Below are 21,941 nucleotides of genomic sequence, written 5' to 3' on the forward strand. Positions count from 1 at the left end.
TAAACGTAAATTAATACACATAATAATTTTTGAATTGAATTCAATTTGAAAATCTACGTTTGCATCACATAAATAAAATTTATCTTTCTCCCCTAGTCGTAACAGCAGTGGAGATGCTTTCATGCCAACTCGAAGGTATATCTTTTTTTTTTTTTTTTTTTTTTTTTTTATTTTTACATTGTAGAAATATATATATAATTACATATAAAAATACATATCAATTTTTTTAATTTCTACATGTAGAAGTATAATCACGATTAAGATCTTTTTCTACTCAAAAGTAACTGAAAAATATAGTAAATTTTTACTTTATGATAAAATTACATGTGCAATTTGTTAAAGGTTCTGTTTATAAAGTTCAAATATCCAAAAGTGACAGAAAAAAATACAAAAAACATATTTAATCAATCGCTATATATCGCCATTTCGATTCAGAGACTATCCGTGCATTCTCGATAGAAGTTCTCTTTTATTTAAAAAAAACAAAATTGTTAAACTTAGATTAAAATTAACACACTTTTTGAGAAAAAAGTCGCCACGTGCTTATTTACACATCGTAAATATGCTTATTACCGCCCGTGAGCGCTACACGTATTGTAATTGGAAGTAAAAGTAATTAAGAGCGGAGGAATTAATAATTGAATCGAAATTAAAATACTTGAAAAGAAGAGAGTGTTTCATTTAGAATTCGGTTCGCGCTCGCTAACCTCATTCATCTGTTGTAAAGTGTGTATTCTTAAGTATATTAAATAATCGTGCGAGAGTCTCGATCCAATCTTCTCGCTTTCTTATGCATAAACTCGCAAGACTTTTACTGCGATTGCATTGTAGTATAATGAAATGAAAATTGCTGGAAATCTCGTGGAAATCCGTGCGACCGCCTCAATGTTAAATAGAGATCTCCAATCGGATTATTTGTGACGCACTTATCGATCCATAAAAATTTTAATATCTTCTGGCTTGTTTGTAAAAGTCTATTAAGGGAAATATAATTGCGATCGGAAAGAAAACTCGTAATTGACGAAAGTTGCCAAAGATGGGCGGTGGCGCAGAATGAATACAACATGAGACGTAAAAAAAAACCATCTGCGTATCTCGACAATACCGATCGTTTTCGATTTGCGCGGAAATGTTTTTTCACAAACAACGATAAAATTATGTCATCGTGTTATATCATCATCGCGAAGCGCTGTACGCAGTATATCGATTTGTCGTTTTTATTTGCAGTCAGTCGCGAATTCGTTGACCCTTCGATAATGAGCAACCTTTTCGCGAAATGTCGCACGGTCGGGTCAGAGATAAAAAAAAAAAAAATTCACTCGCGCATTATCTATTTGCGTTTTTTTCTCGCGTTCGTTATTGAGATTCTTGTCATCCTTTACGCGCGAAATATAACAATCGATAGTTCTTGACCTTTAATAAACTCGAGATTCTCTCTGATGCTTTTGTTCTTGAATTATCGCATAAAAGCGACAATATTTGCCGCGTCGCATCCTCGACCCCCTCGTTCGACATTCGATCCATGCGACAATATTTATAAACGCCGTTCTCTCAATGAAATCGAGCCGATCAAGAAGACCATCCACACGCGCCCACGTATCTCGTTGGTACCTTCTTTGTTTACAGAGGCTTTTTATGTCGCCGCCTATGTCAGTTCATAGTTTCGCCAATACAACGTGGTTTTTCTTTTGGTAAACGAAACCAAACCGGAAATTGACCGCGAGAGTGACTCACCCTTGTATCTTATATAGGGATTCTCGTTCATGAGGGTGCAGTCGACAGGACTGACCCACTCAGAGATTGGGAAATACTCCCCCACCCTATTGTGCGGAGTTAAACGATCTTCCCCTTACTCGAAACGTGATCAATACTTGACTCATTTCGAGTCAAGAGTCAGTTTTATGTTTTAGTAACATTTCAAATTTCGCATTAATTTCGTCAAAAACCTTGTAGAAATTGTTCAGATTAATGCAACTCGTTTCTGATACAGTCTCAACCTATTGAAACGCGAGCGCAAACACGAGACGGCTGGAACAACCACTGGAAGCCGACGGCGGAAATTGTTTTTCTTTTTTTCGTTCTCGTTTGCTAAAGCTTCTACTTAAACCGAGAGAGCTCGTCTAAAAATACGACGTTACTCGTCAAGAACGAAATCTCCCTTCTTCGTTTCCCTTGTAATTCTCGCTGTTTTATTCTTTGCAATTTGGTGTGCACTTTTAGGTACATTAAATTGTTGATTGTTTTTTCTTTTTCTATTAAGAGGTTTGTTTTTACAATATTTTTGTGCAACCTATTTTTTATTTTTATTGTAAAATTGTTTTCGCTCGTAACGCCATTTTGTTGAAAGATCTCTGAGTGCGGGTGCGTGACGGACGGACGGACGGACGGGCCGGTCATCGAAATGGGCGGTATATATCTGTGTGTCTGTGGGAATGCACGGATCCTCTCTTACGGTTGTTCAGCCAGTGGAACAGGGAGAAACTACCGGACACGTCGCGCATCTTGGATAACCCGGCGTTATGTCGTAATATACTCGCGCGCGCATTCGTCGAAATACAGTCAAATCGGTGTACAGGCGTACATATTAGGCAAGAGATATAATATGCGTATCTCTCTCTCTCTCTCTCTACACGCAAAGTAGTTTTCTCGATTTAGTTACAAGTTCGCAATTATAAAACGTCGTTTTGTTGTTTTTGTTTTTTTTTTACTTTTTGTGAAACATAAAAAATATTCGTTTCTTAAGAAAATTATTTCTTCTTGAACCCTATGCTCTTCCTCTTCTGTGTCTGAAACCTCTCTTTTTTGCCTCGTACGCTATTTTTTTTTTTTTTTTTAACTATTAATCATTTTGAAAATATTTATGTTAGGACATTTATCGTTCTAAAGTTTACTTCCTGATTCGCGCTGTTTCCGCTTTGCCTTCGCGACATGTTCAGTTTCGAACATTGTTCTCGGAAAATTTAATACGTCTGCGATTTAATATATCGGTGGTTGCGAACAACCAGACTTTACGGCTTTGCCGCCGTCGTGATCGCTGTTCGAGGTGTTCTCGCGAGAGAGGAAGGATAGATAATACACGGGAGACAGGGCTGAGAATCCTCTCGGCACGAGCAAAGACCGACTGGTCGCTTGAACGCTGGTTGCAGGTTGCATAACGGTGCAGCATCCAGTATGCAGCAGCAGCATCCGACGCCCCGCGGGAGGAGGAAAAGGGACGTATAAACGAAGCGGGACACGCAATATATAGTGTCCTGTTTCCCTACGGACTGTCAATCCGCTAATGGGACGCAGAACGGTCGATGAATTCGTTGTTTTGCATCCTATCGCCGAGTCTGTAAGATCATTGGGCTCTATATAGCTCGAGCTGTAACGTCGCGCTATAAACAGCTCGTTACATAGCGGACTCGCTTACCTTGATGAGCTCAAAATCGTGCTCACGCGCGCATTAATTTAACAGAGGCCACGGCACAAAGTATCGTCATTGTTCCGTACAACTGAAGAGACCAAGCTGTTTATTAATCTCGACGATACACATAAATTGCTTTTACTCGGTGTACCACACATAGCGATAAAAAAAATTTTGAAAGTCACTTTTATCAGAATAAACCTATAAAAAACTTTATTTATTTGAAAAAAAAAAGTTTTAAGATTGTGAAAAAATCAAAAACGTGGCGTTTACGCATATAAAAAATATTACAAGGAAATGTTTATTCAAGTAATTGATTTCCTCGTGAATTACAGTTTTTTCACAGTTTTCCTTTACATTGTTACAAGATCGTGTTATCATAGCTCTCACTAATACATCGTTTACTCAAGTCCAGGCAAAATTGCATAGCGTGAAGGAGCCCCGATAAATTCATTATAATTCACCGACCCAGCCGACTAGAAGCTCGCGACAGTTTGTTAACGTGGGAAACTGCGCTTTGTAGCGTGACCGAGCGCCAGTCTTCTGAGGAAGAAAAGGATTTCTTCTTTGGAAAGAAATTCTATTGTAAAATAAGTACGTAACAAAAAAAAACTATTTCTCGATCGTCAAATCTCTCCGTTAACATTAACTCTCTTATATAATCAAAAAACACACTATTTTTTCTTATTATTATTTAAACTCACCAGTATATTTACAGAATTAAATTTCAATACGTAATTTTTGCTAACTCTTATATTACCACATCTCGTCTCGTCAGCAGTTTTGCTATTCACAAAAGAGATGAAGAAAGCGTTTTTTTTTATTTTATTTATTTTTTTTCAGAAAAGATTGAAATGTCGCAAACGATCGAAATAACGAAAGTACAGAAGCTGAAAATTATTAGAATAAATTCTAATAACAACGGGACGATAGTTGGGTAATTCGTGACTCGTTTAGTTCGAACGGTACCGCGGTGCGACGACATTTTTCATCTTTTTTTCCTCACAGTCCTGTTCTTCGACAAACAACATGTATGTAAACCTTTCGAATCTTCTTTAAACCTTTCTTACGCGCGCTATAGCGTCTTTCTTCAAGGTTCGACTCGATTTGACCGCGAATGATTTGCTTTGGCGGAAGTGAAGTCGCGTCGTTTTTTCTGTCTGTTGTTTCCTACGGCCTTCCTCACGCATCAGGGACATTGCCGCGAAGAAACTCTCGACTCTAATGTCTGTTTCTACTTTCAATTAATCTCACATTTAGGTACGTTGAACCACAGTGAAGAAGCCTTTGCTCTCGGTCGGTGGCTTTTATATATCCTACAAAATTAACGACAGCCCTGTGAAATGGGAGTCGTTTTAAGTATGATTTATTATCATTATTCTCGCGTAAATCTCTATTGAGACTGAAGGTGCGTACATTTAATTCATGAGAAACTCTGGTTTTTCAAACTTACTTTATCTAAAGCATTTACTCTAAAAACTAGTTAAAAGATAAGTACAAGGATTTCAAGCTCATTTGTAGAAAAATAAAAAACTAAAAAAACAACAACGCAGCGAATCAAGGATCGAGCAAAGGATGACTCATGACCTCGATGATGCCTCGTTGCTTTTTGTCCTTGGATCGATCAAGTCGATGATTTAACGATCTGCGTTTCCGCGAAATCCTGATAATTGGCGCGACACGTACGATTACCGGATTACAAAACCACCTGAGGAAAATTGTATCCTTACGAAGTTTACGACATGTTATTCAATTAGAAAGGACAAAATTTGTGCGCGCGGACATCAGGTCTACCGAGAAATTGTCGTAAACTTCTTACAGACAGAGAGTATAATGAGCGACGGATGATGAAACTGCGCAAAATATGATTCATTTTAAACCCTAATCTTGCGGTGCTCACAAGAATAAGTTTTTTAATAACACAAAACAATGTATAAAAAAATTGCCTGGTGTACAAAAAAATTTTCGAAATAATTTTATTTCTCACTGCATGAATTTTCTCTTGTATAAAATATTTCTCAATGTTTATGTTTGTTTTCTAGGTGTTTGCTTTTTCTCTCGTATATTTTCGAAATTTAACTCGCATAATAAATTGAGAGAACAAATTCTATTGAAAAACAAAACATCTATAGTCATATCTATAATTAAATCCGTCTAGCTGGACGTGTACGGTGATTCAGATTCGCCAAGAGAAAGAGACCCGACGGAGCAGTTTGCATTTTTCTCTTATGTAACATAGAGCCGGAGTTTCTGCTTGGTCTAGCGTGCACACACGGCAGACCACCTCCGGGGAGCAAACACCCGACGGATGCGGATGAAGCATTGTCTCTCACGCGCGTGTTTGGTGAACTTGTTATCTTTTCTCACCAGATCGCCGAAATTTGAAAGCAATTTACAGATTTCTTTTTCTATCACATGGTACTTTCCATTAATTTTACACTCTTTTGAACCGCTCCGTAAAATCGAAAAAAAATTTGGAAACTTTCTTGGCTGAAGATATTGTTGTTTTTTTTGACTTCGGAAAAATTTTGGATACAATTCCATTATCGGCTTAGTCAATGAGAAAAAAACGATTTCAAACGCGTAATCAAAGTATTATCCGATATTCTCCTCCCTCACTTCCTTTGCCTCTTCTTGAGAGAGAGAGAAAAAGAGAGAGAGAGAGAGAGAGAGAGAGAGAGAGAGAGAGAGAGAGAGAGAAAGAGAGACGGAAAGGGCCCGTCACCTTTCACCTCCGAGTAACTGTACAGCCATGGAAAGTCGGGGAATGGATTCGCTTGTGTCAGCATCGGCATATAATGTTGTACGACCGCCGCCGCTACAGTTAGATTCACGTGTTGGCGATATGTGTGTGCGCAACGGGAGTAACCGATACACACTATAATAACGGCATCGCGATGAGCACGCATCATCTACGTTAAAGTGCGATTAACCGCGCGCGCACCGTTGGAATGAGTAAATATCTTGCAACTCGCGCGACAACATATTGCAACATTCGCTCACTTTCTTTTAATTATTTCAAATGACACGTGGTTTTCTCATTTATTTGTTCATTTTTTATTTGCTCAAAAGCGCATTTGATATATCATTAATAACTTTTCACCGCCGTAATTAATACGGCGATTGAGGGAGAGAGAGAGAGAGAGAGAGAGAGAAAAAGAGAGAAATCTCTATTTTGTTAACAATAAAGAAATAGACATCCGACACGCGGTGAGAATGAAATCGCGACACAATGAGACAGACGCGATGGGAATCCTAATGAGCACGCCGCCGGAGTAAAGAACGCAACAAAGGACGTTATTAGCGCCGCGCGCGATCTCGCCGGCCGATCAAACAATAATTGCAGTTTATAAATTATTAATTGTTATCTAATTAACTATATCTTCGATTGTGTGAGATCGTTTTACTTATCTCTTGAATAGAAAGCGAGAGACTGCTACGGAGCTCGAGATACAATTCGAATTCTAACATTGAAATGTAGCCGAGATATGTACAGAGAGTCTTAACCGGAGGATGAAATTCGCGAACTTTACATGCAAATAATATTGCATCGCGCACACCTCGTTCTCTCTCGGAGTCGAGGCTCTCGATCCAAGAGCGCGAGTGTACCACGAACGAGCTGTGTCCGGGAAGGAGCCTGTCGATTACCGAAGTGAAAGTTCACGGATCAACACGACGACGACGCGCCGCCGCCGTCGTCGTCGAAGAGATATAATATCTCTCGTTTCTTTGTCACAAGTTCCAGGAAAGTTACGCAATATATTAAAAAACACTCTCTATCAGTCGAAATTAAGTGAGGCGGAAAATCTCAATCTCTTTTCCTCTTGCGATTATATATAGACGCAAGTTACATAGCGTGTATAAAGCTCGGCGAGAGAAACAGTTATTACGATTGTTAGTTTCTCACGCGGGACGGTCGTTCGTTATCGCGAATTTGAAACGGTGCTTCGCCGTTCGAAGAATTTTAGTATGGCCGAGGATACAAAAATGACCATCGATTAATAGAACCGGTCGCGCGCGCGCGCGTCGACGGAGTAGTCATCCTCCATTATCGTCGGGCGATTTAATTAACCGGCTGTGCGCGAGCGCGTGTGCGTTATATGTCGAACAATGTTGCACACTTTAGAAATTAAAAAGCGAAGTCTCGATGAGTTTTCGCGGAGTTTCACGAAAAACACAAGAAACTAACATAGAAAATTTTTCAAATTCAGAATTTCGCAATTTAAATTAATTTACTAATTATTCGGTGTGTTGGTGTCAGTATCAAATTCGATGAGCGTTGATATTGTGTGACGCGGCAAGCGCCAGGACAAACGGCGGCGCACACAGCCGTGTGAAAATAAATCAAGAGTCTTGAAACTTGATGCGCTGGACCGAGCTCTTGTATATGTGTTTGTATTGTATAAAAGCTGCTCTGGAGATATTATTCCCTTGTGAAAGGCTTAACCTCGGGCTCTCCGTGCGCGCGATAACGAAAATATTACCTGGCCTCGCTCGCATATATGTGTGATCGCGCGTGTATCTAATCGCGCGTACAAATCGAGATCAATTGAAAAACTTGTCGAAAAACAATAATTAATTCAAAGAGATTAGAAAAATGTAAAAATCGAACGTCAGAAAGAGAGAAAAGTACTACAGTAAAATCTCTATAATTCGGAAACCTTTATAAGACAAAAATTTTTTTCATTTTCTTTCGCTCCGCGGAAAGGAAAAAAATCACTTCGATAAGTCGAAACCTCTACAACTCAAAGATTTTAGCTCTTCCCTTGAGATTCGAGTTATCGAGGTTCGATTGCATTTCCATAACAAATTTCGAAATATTTCTCTTTCTCTCTCTCTCTCTCTCTCTCTCTCTTTGCACAATATCTCAAAATCTTTTTTTTTCATCAAAAAGTTTATACAATAAATTAGCTACGTAAAAACCAAAACGTTACGTAAAATATAAAACGTAAATGAAATTAAAAATAAATTTTCTTATCTACAGGTGTCTAAGAAACTTTCTCATGCGCGATATATTTTGCTTGGCTCTAGTCCGCAAATTGCCGCTTGTAGAGGCCAGATCCTTTGATTTCGCAAAACAGCTCGTTTCTGCCACGCTCTTTCCAGCTCGGCGCTCGTAGGATGCGCAAAACGGGAAATATATTGGCGCACAGCACACACGGCGCGGCGCGTCGCGTCGCGTTTCGATCTGCTCGGAAACACGAATCGATACGCACGCGCACACGTTTCTTCTTCGTTTCCTCTACGTCCTGTTCGCTTCGATCCACCATGTGCTCTCTCGTCCGACAGTCTTGGTTTACGGTACATCATAGCCGTGTAGCGCCTATGTGGGCGTCTCTCCCTGTTTCTCCCCCCCTCTCTCTTTCTCTATCTCTTTCCCCTTTCGAGAAGCTGTGTCCGAAATCTCTCTTCCGAGCACGCACGTCCCTCGGAATAATCTCCGAGTTATTCTCTTTCTCGAGCGACGATCCGCAGTTTTAGCTTTAGCTAAAATGCCAACTCGAGTTGAATTCAGAAAATTGTAGAGACTCGTATCAATTATTTCCGATGCTTGAAATCCGATGATTGAAACGTAAAGATGTGATTATAACATAATTCACATGTTTATAATTCACTTTTAAGATATGAAAACAGAGACTTTGAAATATAAACTTGTGATTAAAACAAAATTCTGTTATAATCAACTCGAATTCTGCTACGATTTCGGAGAACGTGAATAAAATAAGAGACGAGCGAGTGTGAATGTGCGTCACACGGGGGGAGAAGAGGCGTCGCGAGCGCGTGTAATCCGTAACACGTATTCTTTGCCGTTGTAATCGTCGGTGCGCGATTACAATCGAGGTGGTTGAGCAACGAGGAAACGAGGAACGCTCTCTTTTTCCACCTTGGTAGCAGCCGCTCGCTTGCTTGGCGACCAGAACCGACTCGCCGCCATGAAACGGCGCGAGATACCGGTCGCCACGCCGTGAACCAGAGACCTTTCACGTTCCCTTCGCGTCGGACTCTCTGTTATCTATACCAATATGTATGAACAGCTAACGTTCGGTCAGCGGGTCAGAAAAGAGTACATTATTTATAAAAAATGACGGACTATTTTAATAATTTTCAAAACGTGTACAGTATATATTCGCATAAAATGGAATATCACTGTCTCTTTGTTTAAAAACTTTCATTACGGGCGTCTCGCAGACTCGAGAGTCGATTATTCGCAAACGGTGAGAAGAGAGGGAGTCCTCTTTACGGCCCACGGGTCGCAGGTCGCGGATGACTGATTCACAATGCACGGTCCCGGTCGCAGTGTATACGTAGATCCGGACGGTGGCATTTTTCCCTTCTATAAACAAGTTCTCCGTCGAACTGATGAAAAACCAGGCACACGCGCCAACGTGCCAACGGTCGTTGCAATTGCGCGACAAGGGAAAACCGGAGAACGGCCGACCGATTAGTTTATATATCAAAGATAAATCACCATTTCTCTTATATATGCGCAGCTGTATTGCGAAATTATATTTCAAGTATGCATTAAGGTGCACAACGTTAAAAAAAAAAAAAAAGTAGTTAGTCTCTGAAAAAGTCCTCGTTATCCGACGAATTTTTTTAAGGAAGTTCTTTTGATTACTTTCAGCTCAAATCCAGAGAAAAAACTTGAAGAGCGAGTTTTATCATTTCACGACGCTGCTCGTCTGTCCGAGAGATCGAGCTATGGCGAGGCAACAGACAGTAGACCGAAACATCCCTCATCTGCGAGACATCTTTGGATTTGGCAGCAAATGGGAGACACGCAGCGGTCAGGCCGAGGAAAAAGCTCCGGGCCATGACAGCGCGGTCTCGGTGGGCTCCACGTCGGGCGAGGAAGAGAGTCCGAAAAACAGCAAGAAGAAGAAGTCGCGCCGCCGCGACAACAGCAAAACGCTGACCGAGAACGATGTGAAACATCTGGAACGACACCTGTCGATGAAGAAAACTATACGTAAAAAGATAATGCGCGATCTGCAACAGGCATTCGTTGAGGATCCGAATGAGTTTCGGGTAGACGATATACCGCCGGAGCAGCTTAAAGCCGAGATCAATATCCAGAGCTTGAGTTTCGGCACGCCATCCCAGAAGCAGGGACGTATGCGCGGCAACGCCGAGAGCACGTTTCTCGACATGTTGCGCCGTGGCGGTAAGAAATATACTAGTTTTTAATTTTTTAAACAAAAACCGCTAATGCAAGTATAAAGAAAAGTTTTACGTAATTTTTCTATAAAAATTTTGTTATAACGTGTTGCAATATTTAATTGAAAAATTCGGGATTTCAAATTTTTCAGGGCTGGAGAAGAACGGCACGGACGGTGACAGGGACTCGGGACACGGTGGATCACCGACCAGAGAAACGCCCAGCGCCCAGGACACGGATGACGAGTCTAGCTACGCGTATGAGGCGCCAACCGCGACGCCCACGAAGAAGAGCGGCAACTTTTGGAGACGCTTCACTATGAAGAATCGCAACAAGCGGTAAATCCACGGAAGAGTAAGCGCGGAGCGTGACGAGAATAAGACAGCGCGGTATCGAACACTTTATATTCTTCATCATCTTGATAATTTTTACCGGCGTATTAGAGTTAATGCGAAGCAGAGCTTGCAACTGTGATATACATAAAAAAAACCCCTCATTTCCTTCTTTCTTCTTTTTTTCCCCTCCTTCTTCTCCCTCTTTTCCCGTTCTTTCGCCAAACAATATTTTTCGTCGAATTTCAAGAAGTTCTCGAAATTCAATCGCGCAACAAAAAATCGAGGACCAAAAGAGATCACAAACGTACAAATCGCGTAACTGACGAAAACTTTTATATGACGCAATCGTGTAGCAAGAGTGTACATACGTATTTCGGACCAAAAAATTACAAAGAAACAAACAAATTTCAGAAATAGGACTAGATCTACTTATAGGGATCGCCCAAATCATTCCTGTACATATCCTTCTTCGAGGCATCGAGAGAACTTCTTGAAATCCTCCGTCCCGACGTGTAACGATCTGTGTGTCCCTGAATAACGTAAACGTTCAACTTAATACGTGCTTGAAGAAAATACGAGAGTGAAAACGAAGGCAATTACACACGCGTAGTACTTAAGTGTAAGTAATTTAATGTCTTTTAATATGTAAGGATATATTATGGGTGAGTTGAACTGAGTGTGAAACAACTGACCGGTAAATGAATCGATTCTGCGAGAGGGGAAGAGAAGGTTCTTCTCTTTCTGTGCGCCATTTTCTTTTTCAACCGCTGTCGATCGACCGCTCACGAATGATGTGTAAAACGACATACAAAAAGGAAAACTCTCTTCTTCTCTCGCACGACAGATTCATTGCCGATCGGTGTACAATACGCGCGTGTGTGCGTATTCGATATTAATATTAGCTAGTCAACACGTTAAAACGTACACCCTGTCGATTTTCTTGTAATTGAATCGGATTTGATATTTTGATATTTGATTTCTTTGTCGCAAAATTTTGACATGAAATCTTTTATATCTAAAAGCGAAATATTTTGTATCTACTTTTTAAACTCACTCGAAAACTTTTGTAATCTTAAGATCAATCTGATAAAAAAACACACACACAAACATACGCAGAGAACGAGTTATCGATGTTTACCGAGATCTTGTTGTTCCTATATACTGTTTTTTTTTTCGGGATACAGTACTCTCTAGAATTTTCAAGAAAAGGAACGAGAAGAAAAACGAAGGCAGAGATATCAGAGTAATAAACTGGCGAATAAATTGCTTGATTTCAACTGAACGCACTAGATGTTGACCTTCTTGTCGTACTTCACTCTTATAATATTACCTTGTACTCTCTGTGTGGAAGACACTTTTAAGAATATAAACCAAGTGCAATCCTCAGATATATATAACCGGCAGTGATGCGAGACAAGATTTTTCTTTCATTAAACGATCATTTTTATTACGGAACGACGAGCCAAACCACGCGATTGTCTCTTGAAGTCGAGACTTATAATAAGGAGAGTCATACAAAAAGAGTACTGTATCTCGTTAGTATTAAAAAAAAAAACGAAAATTGTCATCTATACGACTTTAATAATAGTTTACACGTTTATACCTAATCCTTGTATTATGATTATAACAATTATTATTCCTTTTAATGAATATTAACTACGTTAAGTGTATCGTGTATTCGAGATTTATGTCTCGTGTGTAAGAGCAGCAATATACTCGAATAAAAGATTATTCATGACGTCCGTTCGTGTATCAATAATCTTACATTTGTTTTACGAAAAAAAGGGTAGATTAATACATTACATTTGCCAATATTTTATATTTTTTTCGTAACAAATATAACAAATAATACTCTCATTCAAGAGATCTAACAGGTAGGCACAGTGTCGGCCGAAACGCACAGTGCTTTCATCAGTGTTATGTATTTTACAAATATCGGTATAAAAATATAAGAAATATGTATTATACATATACCATTTTTATCTCTCTCCTCCGTAAGTGATCTTTGAAATCGATTATTGATCCGTGAACTTTGGCGCGCGTTTCTCTACGAAAGCCTTCATTCCCTCCTTTCGGTCGTCCTAAAACCCAGTATTTTAACGTATTAAATTGTCTACGTCAATAACCGCTTATTTTGTAAGAATCTAAAGAATTCTAAAGATTCCTACCAAAGAAAATGTGCTGTAGAAGAGTTTTTTCTCGAACCGAAGACCTTCTTGTAACGTCATCTCGTAAGCTACAAATTAATAATATAATTAGATAAGCACAAATTAGGATTATATCGAGTTAAATTATTCTTTTAACATTTAATTACCGGTATTCACACACTCTTTAGCTATCGCGACAACTGGTTTTGATAAGGACGCGATTTTCTCGCCCAACTTTATCGCCTCTCCGACGACTTGATCAGGTGGGAAAACCTTACTGACCAAACCTAAATAGAACACAAATTTTTTTAAATATTTATAAATCGAAACAAATGTCCACAAAATATGTATTCATTGAGATACAAATGGTCCGATTTCTGTGTACAAACTCACCTTTTCTCTCTGCTTCTTCCGCGCTCATCATATCGCCGGTGAGCACAAGTTCCATGGCCCTACTCTTGCCAATGACTCTGGGGAGTCTCTGAGTGCCACCTGCCCCGGGGATCGTGCCGATGTTGATCTCCGGCTGACTAAACTTTGCTTTCTCGCCGGCGTAAACGATGTCGCACATCATTACGAACTCGTTGCCGCCGCCCAGCTGTAATCGACAAAGAAACATTCCTTTTTCGCGTTATCTTTGATTTGTTTTAAATGACTGCTTTTCTCAAGTCAGATTTGCACTCACAGCATAGCCATTTACGGCGGCAATGACTGGTTTTTTACACTTGGAGATGCAGTCCCATTTACTTAAGAAGTTGCTCTTTATTGTACTACCAAATGTGTGGTCGATCATTTCCTTGATGTCGGCGCCTGTAAAGACACAGATCTCTATACAATTACTTTATAGAGTAAGCAGATTTATATAAGACTAGTTACACACACACAATATATAATAAAGATAATATATACGTGCTATCTAAATATCAGATAAAATGAAAAACATCACAATTCAAAGTTTATAATAATCTTACCAGCAGCGAATGCTTTTTCATTTCCGGTAACAACCACGGCACCGATAGATGGATCTGCTTCCGCGTGTTGCAAGGCGTGGTGAACCTCCACTATTAATTTATCACATAATGCATTCAGGGCTTTGGGTCTGTTCAACGTAATAAGAGTCACATTCTTCTTTTCACCCGCAGTCTCAACCTTGATATGCTCAAAATTGCTCGTTTGGGAAAGGCCTGAGAAACAGATTTAAAACAGATTATTTTTGTGATAAGAATGAGATAAAAAAAAAAAAAAGGATAAGATGAAGTTTTTTTCTTGTTGTTCCATAGATTGCTCAATTTCCCTAGAAACTTGTGTGAACGATTACTTATTTACAGATTATTAATAGAGATTTTGTGCTATGATTTTTGAATGACACGACAAAACTCGGTACGTGATTTCTCGCTTCTGATTGGCGTAATTTAATCAATTAAACGGCTACAGCACGTGTACGGCGTCGTCTACCATACCAAGCCGTAAGAAATTAACCAATCACAGACAAATCACGGAAGAATAATCGATTGTGATTGGTTAATTTCTACAGCTTACGACTGTATTGTAGACGACGCCTACTGGAATTGATAACGTTACGTATGTAGATTCATGTAAAAGTTATATTTTTTGTTTTCTTTTAAAAACTTAGGGTGCTTTCCAACTACGTACACAATGTGTCTCACTCACACTAGTGGACATAGTGTTACACAGTGTCGCCTGTGTACGTAGTTGGAAAGTACCCTTATATTTGACATATCTAAAATTTTTATTTTATTTCAAACTTTTTTTTATATAAAAAAAACTTCACTTAGAAAACTGTTAGATACAAAAAGTTAAAAAAAACTTTCAGCATTACGATAAAATTTTAACATTTTATTTTATGTAAATTCTCATGTAAATAAATTATTTTTATCTTATCGAAACGTAAATTGTTTTTATCAGATGAGTATGGAACACTTCATAGGTCAAATATCGCTGCCGGTTCTCATTGCGACAATCCAATGTTGTGACCGGTAAAAAAACTCTTGTCATTGTTGTACTTACAAGAGTAATACCTGATGGCAGATGCAACCAGCGGCTTTCGGGCGACGTGCGACGCGCTTGAAAAGAGGATTTGAAACGCACGAATGACAGACATGTTGATCGTTCGAACACTTGTAGACAAATATCGACATGTGACGTTTCTTCACGCAGTGATAAAAGATCGAGCTCGCAGTAACGACAGTATCTAAGCGGTGGGGGCACGCACACAAGCAAGAACCGTCGCTCGTTGCTGCGTGCTCGATCTTTCATCAAGGACGCCAGATTCTGGCCGCTTAGGGTGCATTCACTTTGGGCGCTTACACGCTTTGAGCGTCAGTCTATCTTTGTTCTATATTTAAACAAGAATAAAGACAGACTGACGTTTAAAGCGCGTAAGCGTCCAAAGTGAACGCACCCTTAAAGGGCCTTCTACAATAAGATATTAGCAGAGAGAAACCTGAGAGCGGCCATCCTATTGTAATTTTTTACGACGGTTTCAGCCGCTGGTTTTAGCCGTATTTCCACAAAAGTGGAACTCAAAGGCCGTTCTACATTAAACGCAAGTNGCAGATCTCGTGGAACTGATCAATCACGTTGGTCGATTGGCTGATTTGACTCTGCAATTGGTCAATTCCACGAGATCTGTGACTTGCGTTTAATGTAGAACGGCCTTTGAGTTCCACTTTTGTGGAAATACGGCTAAAACCAGCGGCTGAAACCGTCGTAAAAAATTACATTTGGATGGCCGCTCTCAGGTTTCTCTCTGATATTAGTAATAAATCAAAAGTCAGAAGCAAGAAATTGACCAATCACAGTCAAATCACAGAAGAATAATCGATTGTGATTAGTCAATTTCTTGCTTCTGACTTTTGATTTATTACTAATATCTTATTGTAGAAGGCCCTTAATAAGATAGAGGGGATACGCACACAGCTTCATGCCATGTACGTGTGCGCTCGAGCTTCGGACGCAGTCGGGCAGTAGAAAGAGACAGAGAAATGACTTTCTGTCTCGTTCTCGCTCGAGCGAGTGTGCGATACGACGTTCATCTCTCCATAGACGTAGAATGTATAAACTTCGCGTTCCCTACCTTGCTCCTTTACCATGTTAAGAAAATGTCTTTAACGTTGAGAGAGACAGCCGGTGTTGATCAGCATAGACATATAAAGTTTGTTCTACATTGATCGCAAGCGCAAACGCAAGGAACAGGTCTGGTAGAATTGACTAATTGTATTGATCAAATCAGCCAATTGATCAGCGTGATTGGTCAATTCTACGAGATCTATACCTTGCGTTTGCGCTTGCGATCAATGTAGAACGGGCTTAAGAAATAGACTGCGCGTTCCCTATCTTCTCTGTGGAGAAGAAATGATCCAACCTCAGACAAAGATAGATGCTTTCACTCGTGTCTCTATCCTTGTTTAGTGACGCGATGATTGGTGGACAAGAAAAGTAGTAGAAATTAGAAATAGCGTAGTTGGGGCGATAGAGAAGCATCGAGCGATAAAGGGGCGACAGTAGGCGATTGAGTCAATAAGTAGTTATAGGTACCAATCTTTAATTGAGCACGATTATTATTAAGATATTATATACAGTTTTCTCTTAATAATGTTCTCTCTCAGTCAACAAATATATACATATCGTAAATATGTTCTATGTTTTAGTACAATAAGATATAAGTTATAAGCATATGTTTAAGTTATATAATCGTTTTACCGGATTTGTCATTTCACAATAACATATCGGGTGCGCGTTCGGGGAGCGCGCTATCAGCGCTGTTGCATCATTCTATCTTTATTGCTCATTAGATGTAAAACAAAGATAGAATGATGCAATAGCGCTGATAGCGTGCTCTTCGAACGCAGCCATCGTGTACGAACTTGTGTGCACAACGCATACTAGTGTGATTTTGCATCTATTTATACCCAAAAACTGCGATACGTAGCGCGGTTCATTCATTGATAACTCCCGTCGCCTTTGCAATGATACAGCAATAACATGTGGAAATTTACATCACCGTTTATTATGTAATATATGTATCAACACATCAATATAAAAGTAATATACGCACATATATACGTGGATACTTGTTTTGAGAGCCATTTTGAATTAATTTCTATATAAAGTTGTTTTAAATTAATTTTAACAATAATTTTAGCTATTGTAAGTCAAATCTCCGTAACATCTAATAAGAATTGTCAATAGAATCGCACAATTTATGCATTTGTTCAGTTTAATTAACATGCGTTACACATTATAACCGTTTAATAAAAATAATTACATGATAGTCATAGGATACGTTCCGATATTTATTGCCGATATTCAGTACTACAAATCTACATTTCACGTCACATGTGCGCTATAGATTTCCAATACTGGCAATGAATATCGGAACGCAATCATGATATATTGTAAGTGAACTACTGATTGTGAAGCTGCAATAATAAACAATAAATGTTCGAGGCGCGAGACAATTTAAGGTCTATTTTATATATATCTCCTTTCTTTTTCTGTTCTTGTATCTTCAATCCTCTTTTCTGACGGGTGCAACGTATCACTGAACCTCTCGCGTCTCCATCGCGTATACGCAGAAAAGTCTGGAGACCACGTGGATGAATTTAATAAACGCGAGAAACGTCTAGAAACCTCTCGTAGCAAAGTACGGTCTAACAAACCTTAAAAATAATCCATAAAAAATTGACAATTTGTAAAAGAATATCACCAAGTATTTTGAAACACTCTACAGAAAGCTTGTCTCTTTTTTTTTATTCTAAAATATCTCGATTTTACGGCAAAAGTCAGCAACAGATGTTTATGATTCGTTCGCTACTTCAAATGCAAGAAGTTCACTTAAATATTCTTTTTTATTTTTCCATAAAAAAAAATCGTATCCTGAAAATATTGAAATAAACAAATTGAAGCTGTTTATTTGTGAAAATGACAAGAATTGAACTTTATTAAACGCGATTCAGCATGATTCTGCATAATAGTAAGTTTTAGGATTTTTATGTTTAAATGTCATATCACATTTTAAAGTAGAAAATTTATCTGACGTTTATCACAACGCGGACGCGATAGTAATAAATTTCCAAACAACATGCGTTACAGTGGTCAGAGCCCCCCTCCATTATTCGTTTCCTCGTATATAACAAGCTATTAACGAGACCGGTATCTCTCAGTCGCGAGATATTTTGAGAAGAGTAATTGTCCGGTGTACTTCAAAATTCGCGAAACCAGCAATGGCGACGATAAAATTCAAAGAAAATACCTCTCCTTATGTACTGAAACCTTCACCACCCGTGGAAGATTATCTCTATAACAAGTGAGCAATTAATTCGATGCAATTCTTTCTCATCCTTTTCCCATTTTGTTGCTAAAATTTTTGTTTAAAAAAAATTAACTAAATTGACGTAAACATATTCTCTTTCTTAGCTTACAATTTCGTTAATATATTTATTAGAAATATTTGTGAAACACATTCTATTTGTCAAATTAATACGAACTCGAGATAACTTCGGACTCGTCGTAAACAATGTTTATTTCAAATTCCTATCCTTGTTTCAAATATTTTCTTACTCCGATAAAACAAAATTTATTTGTTTCGTAGATACGTCGAAGATCTCTCATTGAAGACCAATTCCCGGGACGATCCGATACTCAATGTGGCTTTGTTTGGTGTTGGTCGCGCCGGAACGATACATTTAACGACAATTGTATCTAATGCACGCGTGAAACTTCTGTACATCGTCGACGACATTGAAGCCAACTGGTATAATATAAAAAAACGCTGGCATCTAAACGACGTTACGTTTCTAAATAGCAAGCAGTCTGACAAAGTATTCAAAGATTCCAAGTACGTAACTCTGTTTTAAGTATAAGAGCATATTGTATAGTTTTATTAAACGCTTACCGAATAGAAATGAATAGAAAAATAAATTTGCAATTTGCAATTTGCATAAATGTTTACTGATCTAAGTGTTTTGCAATCAAACATATAATTCTTGTTTTGTGTGATTCGCATGTAGTGTCGACGCGGTGGTTGTGGCGTCGCCAACTTATACTCACGAGAACATCGTTGTCAAGGCTCTCGAAGCGAAAAAAGCGGTTTTCTGCGAGAAGCCCATAGCGGAAAATAGCGCGGACACAATCAAGTGCTACGAAATAGCGAAAAAAGTGAGCAAACCGTTGTTCTGCGCGTTCAATCGGCGATTTGATCCGAGCTATTCGGAAGTACGGAACCGAGTTCGCAAAGGCGAGGTCGGTCACGTTCACACGATCAAGACGGTCTCGCGTGACTCTCCCCTGCCTACTATAGAGTATTTGAAGATGTCCGGGGGTATCTTCCACGACTGCCTGGTCCACGATATCGATATGATCACCTGGGTTCTCGGAGAGTATCCGGATAAGGTACAATTTTGGATTCTTTTTAATTGTTTTTAATCAGTTGACACACTTAACATAGGTTTTTTAATGTAATTTAATTTAACACTTTCGCGCAAAGGAACGCATATATGCGTTTTACAAAATCTGTACCACGCATCGGGAAACATATATATGCGTTTCACGGACAGAAACATATAGATAAATGGTTTAATTTCTCTTTAGAGATGTAACATACCTAATGTTTCACGAGTTGGAATAATTAAATACATTTTGTAATTATTTAGATTAGGAGCTTCCTCACCAATTTTGATGAGCTTGAAATATGTTGTTAAGGATGTTATTCTGAACAACTTTTCCCTATACATGTTACCGCCGCTCGGTCTTAGTTTCCGAGATATTTGCAAAAGAAGTTTCGCAAATGAATTTTTTGTTTTCCGTGTCGATTTCTGAAGTAACTATGTTGTTTGTATGACACGTGTAGACAGAGGGGAGGCTTTGCTCTCCCTTTTGGAAAACAGAATTCATTTGCAAAACTTCTTTTGGAAAAAACTCGAAAACTAGAGCCAAGCGGCAGTAACATGTATAGGGAAAAGTTGTTCAGAATAACGTCCTTAACAAGCCTATTTCAAGCACATCAAAATCGGTGAGGAAGCCTCTAATCTAAATAATTTATAATTTTCTTGATTTATTTTGTGATGATATCGATGTTGAAACCGTGTATATGTTAGAGCGATAAGGTACGACTTCAACGCCCGCGCTTTGTTGCCGATATTTGAACTGTGTTTATGCAAGAACGAAGTAAGATAAGAATTCGACGCTTTGCCACATACAATGTGTTTATGCTAGAGCAATAAGTAAACACACCTTTTAGTTTTCCCTAGGCTTTCGTAAATCGTATGTTTCTCAAAGAACAATTCTTTGCTTCTCGGCAGTTTTCGCGAAGGAAAATTTGAATTTCTATTTTTATAGATTGATTTTAAAATTTATTTTTGTAATATAAAGATTTTCGTAACATTTTCTTTTGATTTGATTTTATAAAACATCGATATATCTATCAAAAAATATGACTGAGGAGAGAGAAGTTGCACTAATAAATGTATTAATAATTACATTGAGATACGCGGTAATCGTCCCGCGAGATAAGGTGGCATAATAAACGCGATTGCAGGTCTCAGTTCTTGCTGACTCGAACATTCCGGAGATCAAGGAGATCGATGATTTCGACACGGTTGCGGTGAACATGCACTTCCCGTCGGGCACTCTCGGCATGATCGATCTGTCTCGAAACAGCAACTACGGATACGACCAACGTCTCGAGGTGTTTGGTCCGAAAGGCATGGTGCGGGCCGACAACGAGCAACCGATACACTCGGTGAGTTCGCAGTACGGTCTACACGGAATCACCGCACCACCGATCTGGTACTCGTTCGCCAGCCGTTTCATGAACGGCTACCGAAGAGAATTCGATCATTTCATCGACGTAGTGCACGGCAAAGTCGAGTCGCAGGTCAAGTCGCAGGAGATCCTGGCGGTGTCCAAAATTGCCACGGCCTGCGAGGAGTCCGTCCGTAAAGGAAAAGTCGTGAATTTGACCTGGACGGCCAACGAGTTATTACCTGCTAATCAGTAAGAAAGAACAGCGGAGATACTCACAAGAAGAGCTTAATTTGTAATATAATATTCTATATATTCCAAATAAAATTTTACATATGTGAATAGGCATGAAGAAAAGTAGTAAAATTTTAGACACTAAATAACAAAAGAAGATATATGTAAAAATAAAACTATAAAATTTATAATAAACGTTACTGAATACTGTTCGCGCGAATGATGATGATAAAGCTTTATTTCTCTCTGAGTTGAAAGAGTTTTTTCGTTAATATAAAATACTTTAATACCAACACAATTGTGCGTTTTTTGGTAGAAAAGAAGAGAAAATTCTCTCTTTCTCAATATATATCTCGAGTAATATTATCATCAGTGTCAGAATATTGTCATCTGATAAGGCTCACACTAAACTAATGAGTATTTAGCTGATTAAATAAGAAATCAAAACTCGTGTGTAGTTCATGACGTTTTTATAAATGACAAAACGTATACAATGATGTACCAAATACCTTATAAAAAAAATAGCACGAAAGTACAAAATCGATATTCACTCATATAATTCATATACATTTGAATAGAATTCATTTTGTATATTGACGTTTTTGTTTTTACTTCTCCAACGTCTCCGCCATAACAAATGCACTGTAAAATATATGGAAACTTTTTTTTGTCTTCGACTGTTTCAATATCGTTTTTTATGTACAAAGGTTAGTGTCTCTGATAAAAAACGAGGAACTAAACCTGTATTTTTACGTCGAATTTGAAAGTGTCAGAGTCAGATCTTCGAAAAGTTATAAAATCATAAAAATTGATGTTTTTTTGCATAAGACTTCCACCTATCCCATTTTTCAACTCATTTAGTGTCTATATATAATATAATATATATATATGTATAT

The 21,941-nt window shown here is 38.6% G+C and overlaps 3 protein-coding genes across 7 annotated transcripts in view; 2 read left to right on the forward strand and 1 right to left on the reverse strand.

The window, feature by feature from the left end:
• Positions 1-10,149, forward strand: part of LOC109861572 (putative leucine-rich repeat-containing protein DDB_G0290503) — a 15,450-nt gene extending 5,301 nt beyond the window's left edge. For 2 of the 4 annotated variants that reach the window (XM_020441293.1, XM_020441276.1), the window contains exon 6: positions 10,032-10,114. Coding sequence is in view for 1 of the 4 variants with exons in the window: in XM_020441289.1 (XP_020296878.1) it covers positions 10,032-10,055 (24 nt within the window). In the remaining 3 variants the exon portion in view is untranslated. Of the gene's footprint in view, positions 1-10,031 lie in introns of all 4 variants that reach the window. The other 2 variants (XM_020441299.1, XM_020441289.1) reach the window with 2 other exon arrangements.
• Positions 10,150-11,216: 1,067 nt separating this feature from the next.
• LOC109861597 (probable enoyl-CoA hydratase, mitochondrial) lies at positions 11,217-15,295 on the reverse strand. 2 transcript variants are annotated; one of them, XM_020441318.1, is made up of 8 exons: positions 15,076-15,295; positions 14,019-14,231; positions 13,733-13,857; positions 13,441-13,645; positions 13,215-13,334; positions 13,069-13,136; positions 12,875-12,981; positions 11,217-11,430 (listed from the first exon to the last, which is right to left on the reverse strand). In XM_020441318.1, the coding sequence occupies exons 1-7, from the start codon at positions 15,167-15,169 to the stop codon at positions 12,916-12,918; spliced, it is 891 nt and encodes a 296-aa protein (XP_020296907.1). In that variant the 5' UTR covers positions 15,170-15,295; the 3' UTR covers positions 11,217-11,430; positions 12,875-12,915. The 2 variants fall into 2 exon arrangements, with proteins under 2 accessions (XP_020296907.1, XP_020296902.1); XM_020441313.1 differs by having other exon boundaries at positions 11,217-12,981; positions 15,076-15,294.
• A 2,920-nt stretch (positions 15,296-18,215) lies between these two features.
• Positions 18,216-21,857, forward strand: LOC109861873 (inositol 2-dehydrogenase-like). Its single transcript, XM_020441712.1, has 4 exons — positions 18,216-18,376; positions 18,662-18,907; positions 19,080-19,461; positions 20,606-21,857. The coding sequence occupies exons 1-4, from the start codon at positions 18,294-18,296 to the stop codon at positions 21,065-21,067; spliced, it is 1,173 nt and encodes a 390-aa protein (XP_020297301.1). The 5' UTR covers positions 18,216-18,293; the 3' UTR covers positions 21,068-21,857.
• Positions 21,858-21,941: the final 84 nt, after the last annotated feature.

This window comes from Pseudomyrmex gracilis, unplaced genomic scaffold (assembly GCF_002006095.1).
Source record: "Pseudomyrmex gracilis isolate BER0280 unplaced genomic scaffold, ASM200609v1 scaffold_9, whole genome shotgun sequence".
NCBI classification, from domain to species: domain Eukaryota; kingdom Metazoa; phylum Arthropoda; class Insecta; order Hymenoptera; family Formicidae; genus Pseudomyrmex; species Pseudomyrmex gracilis.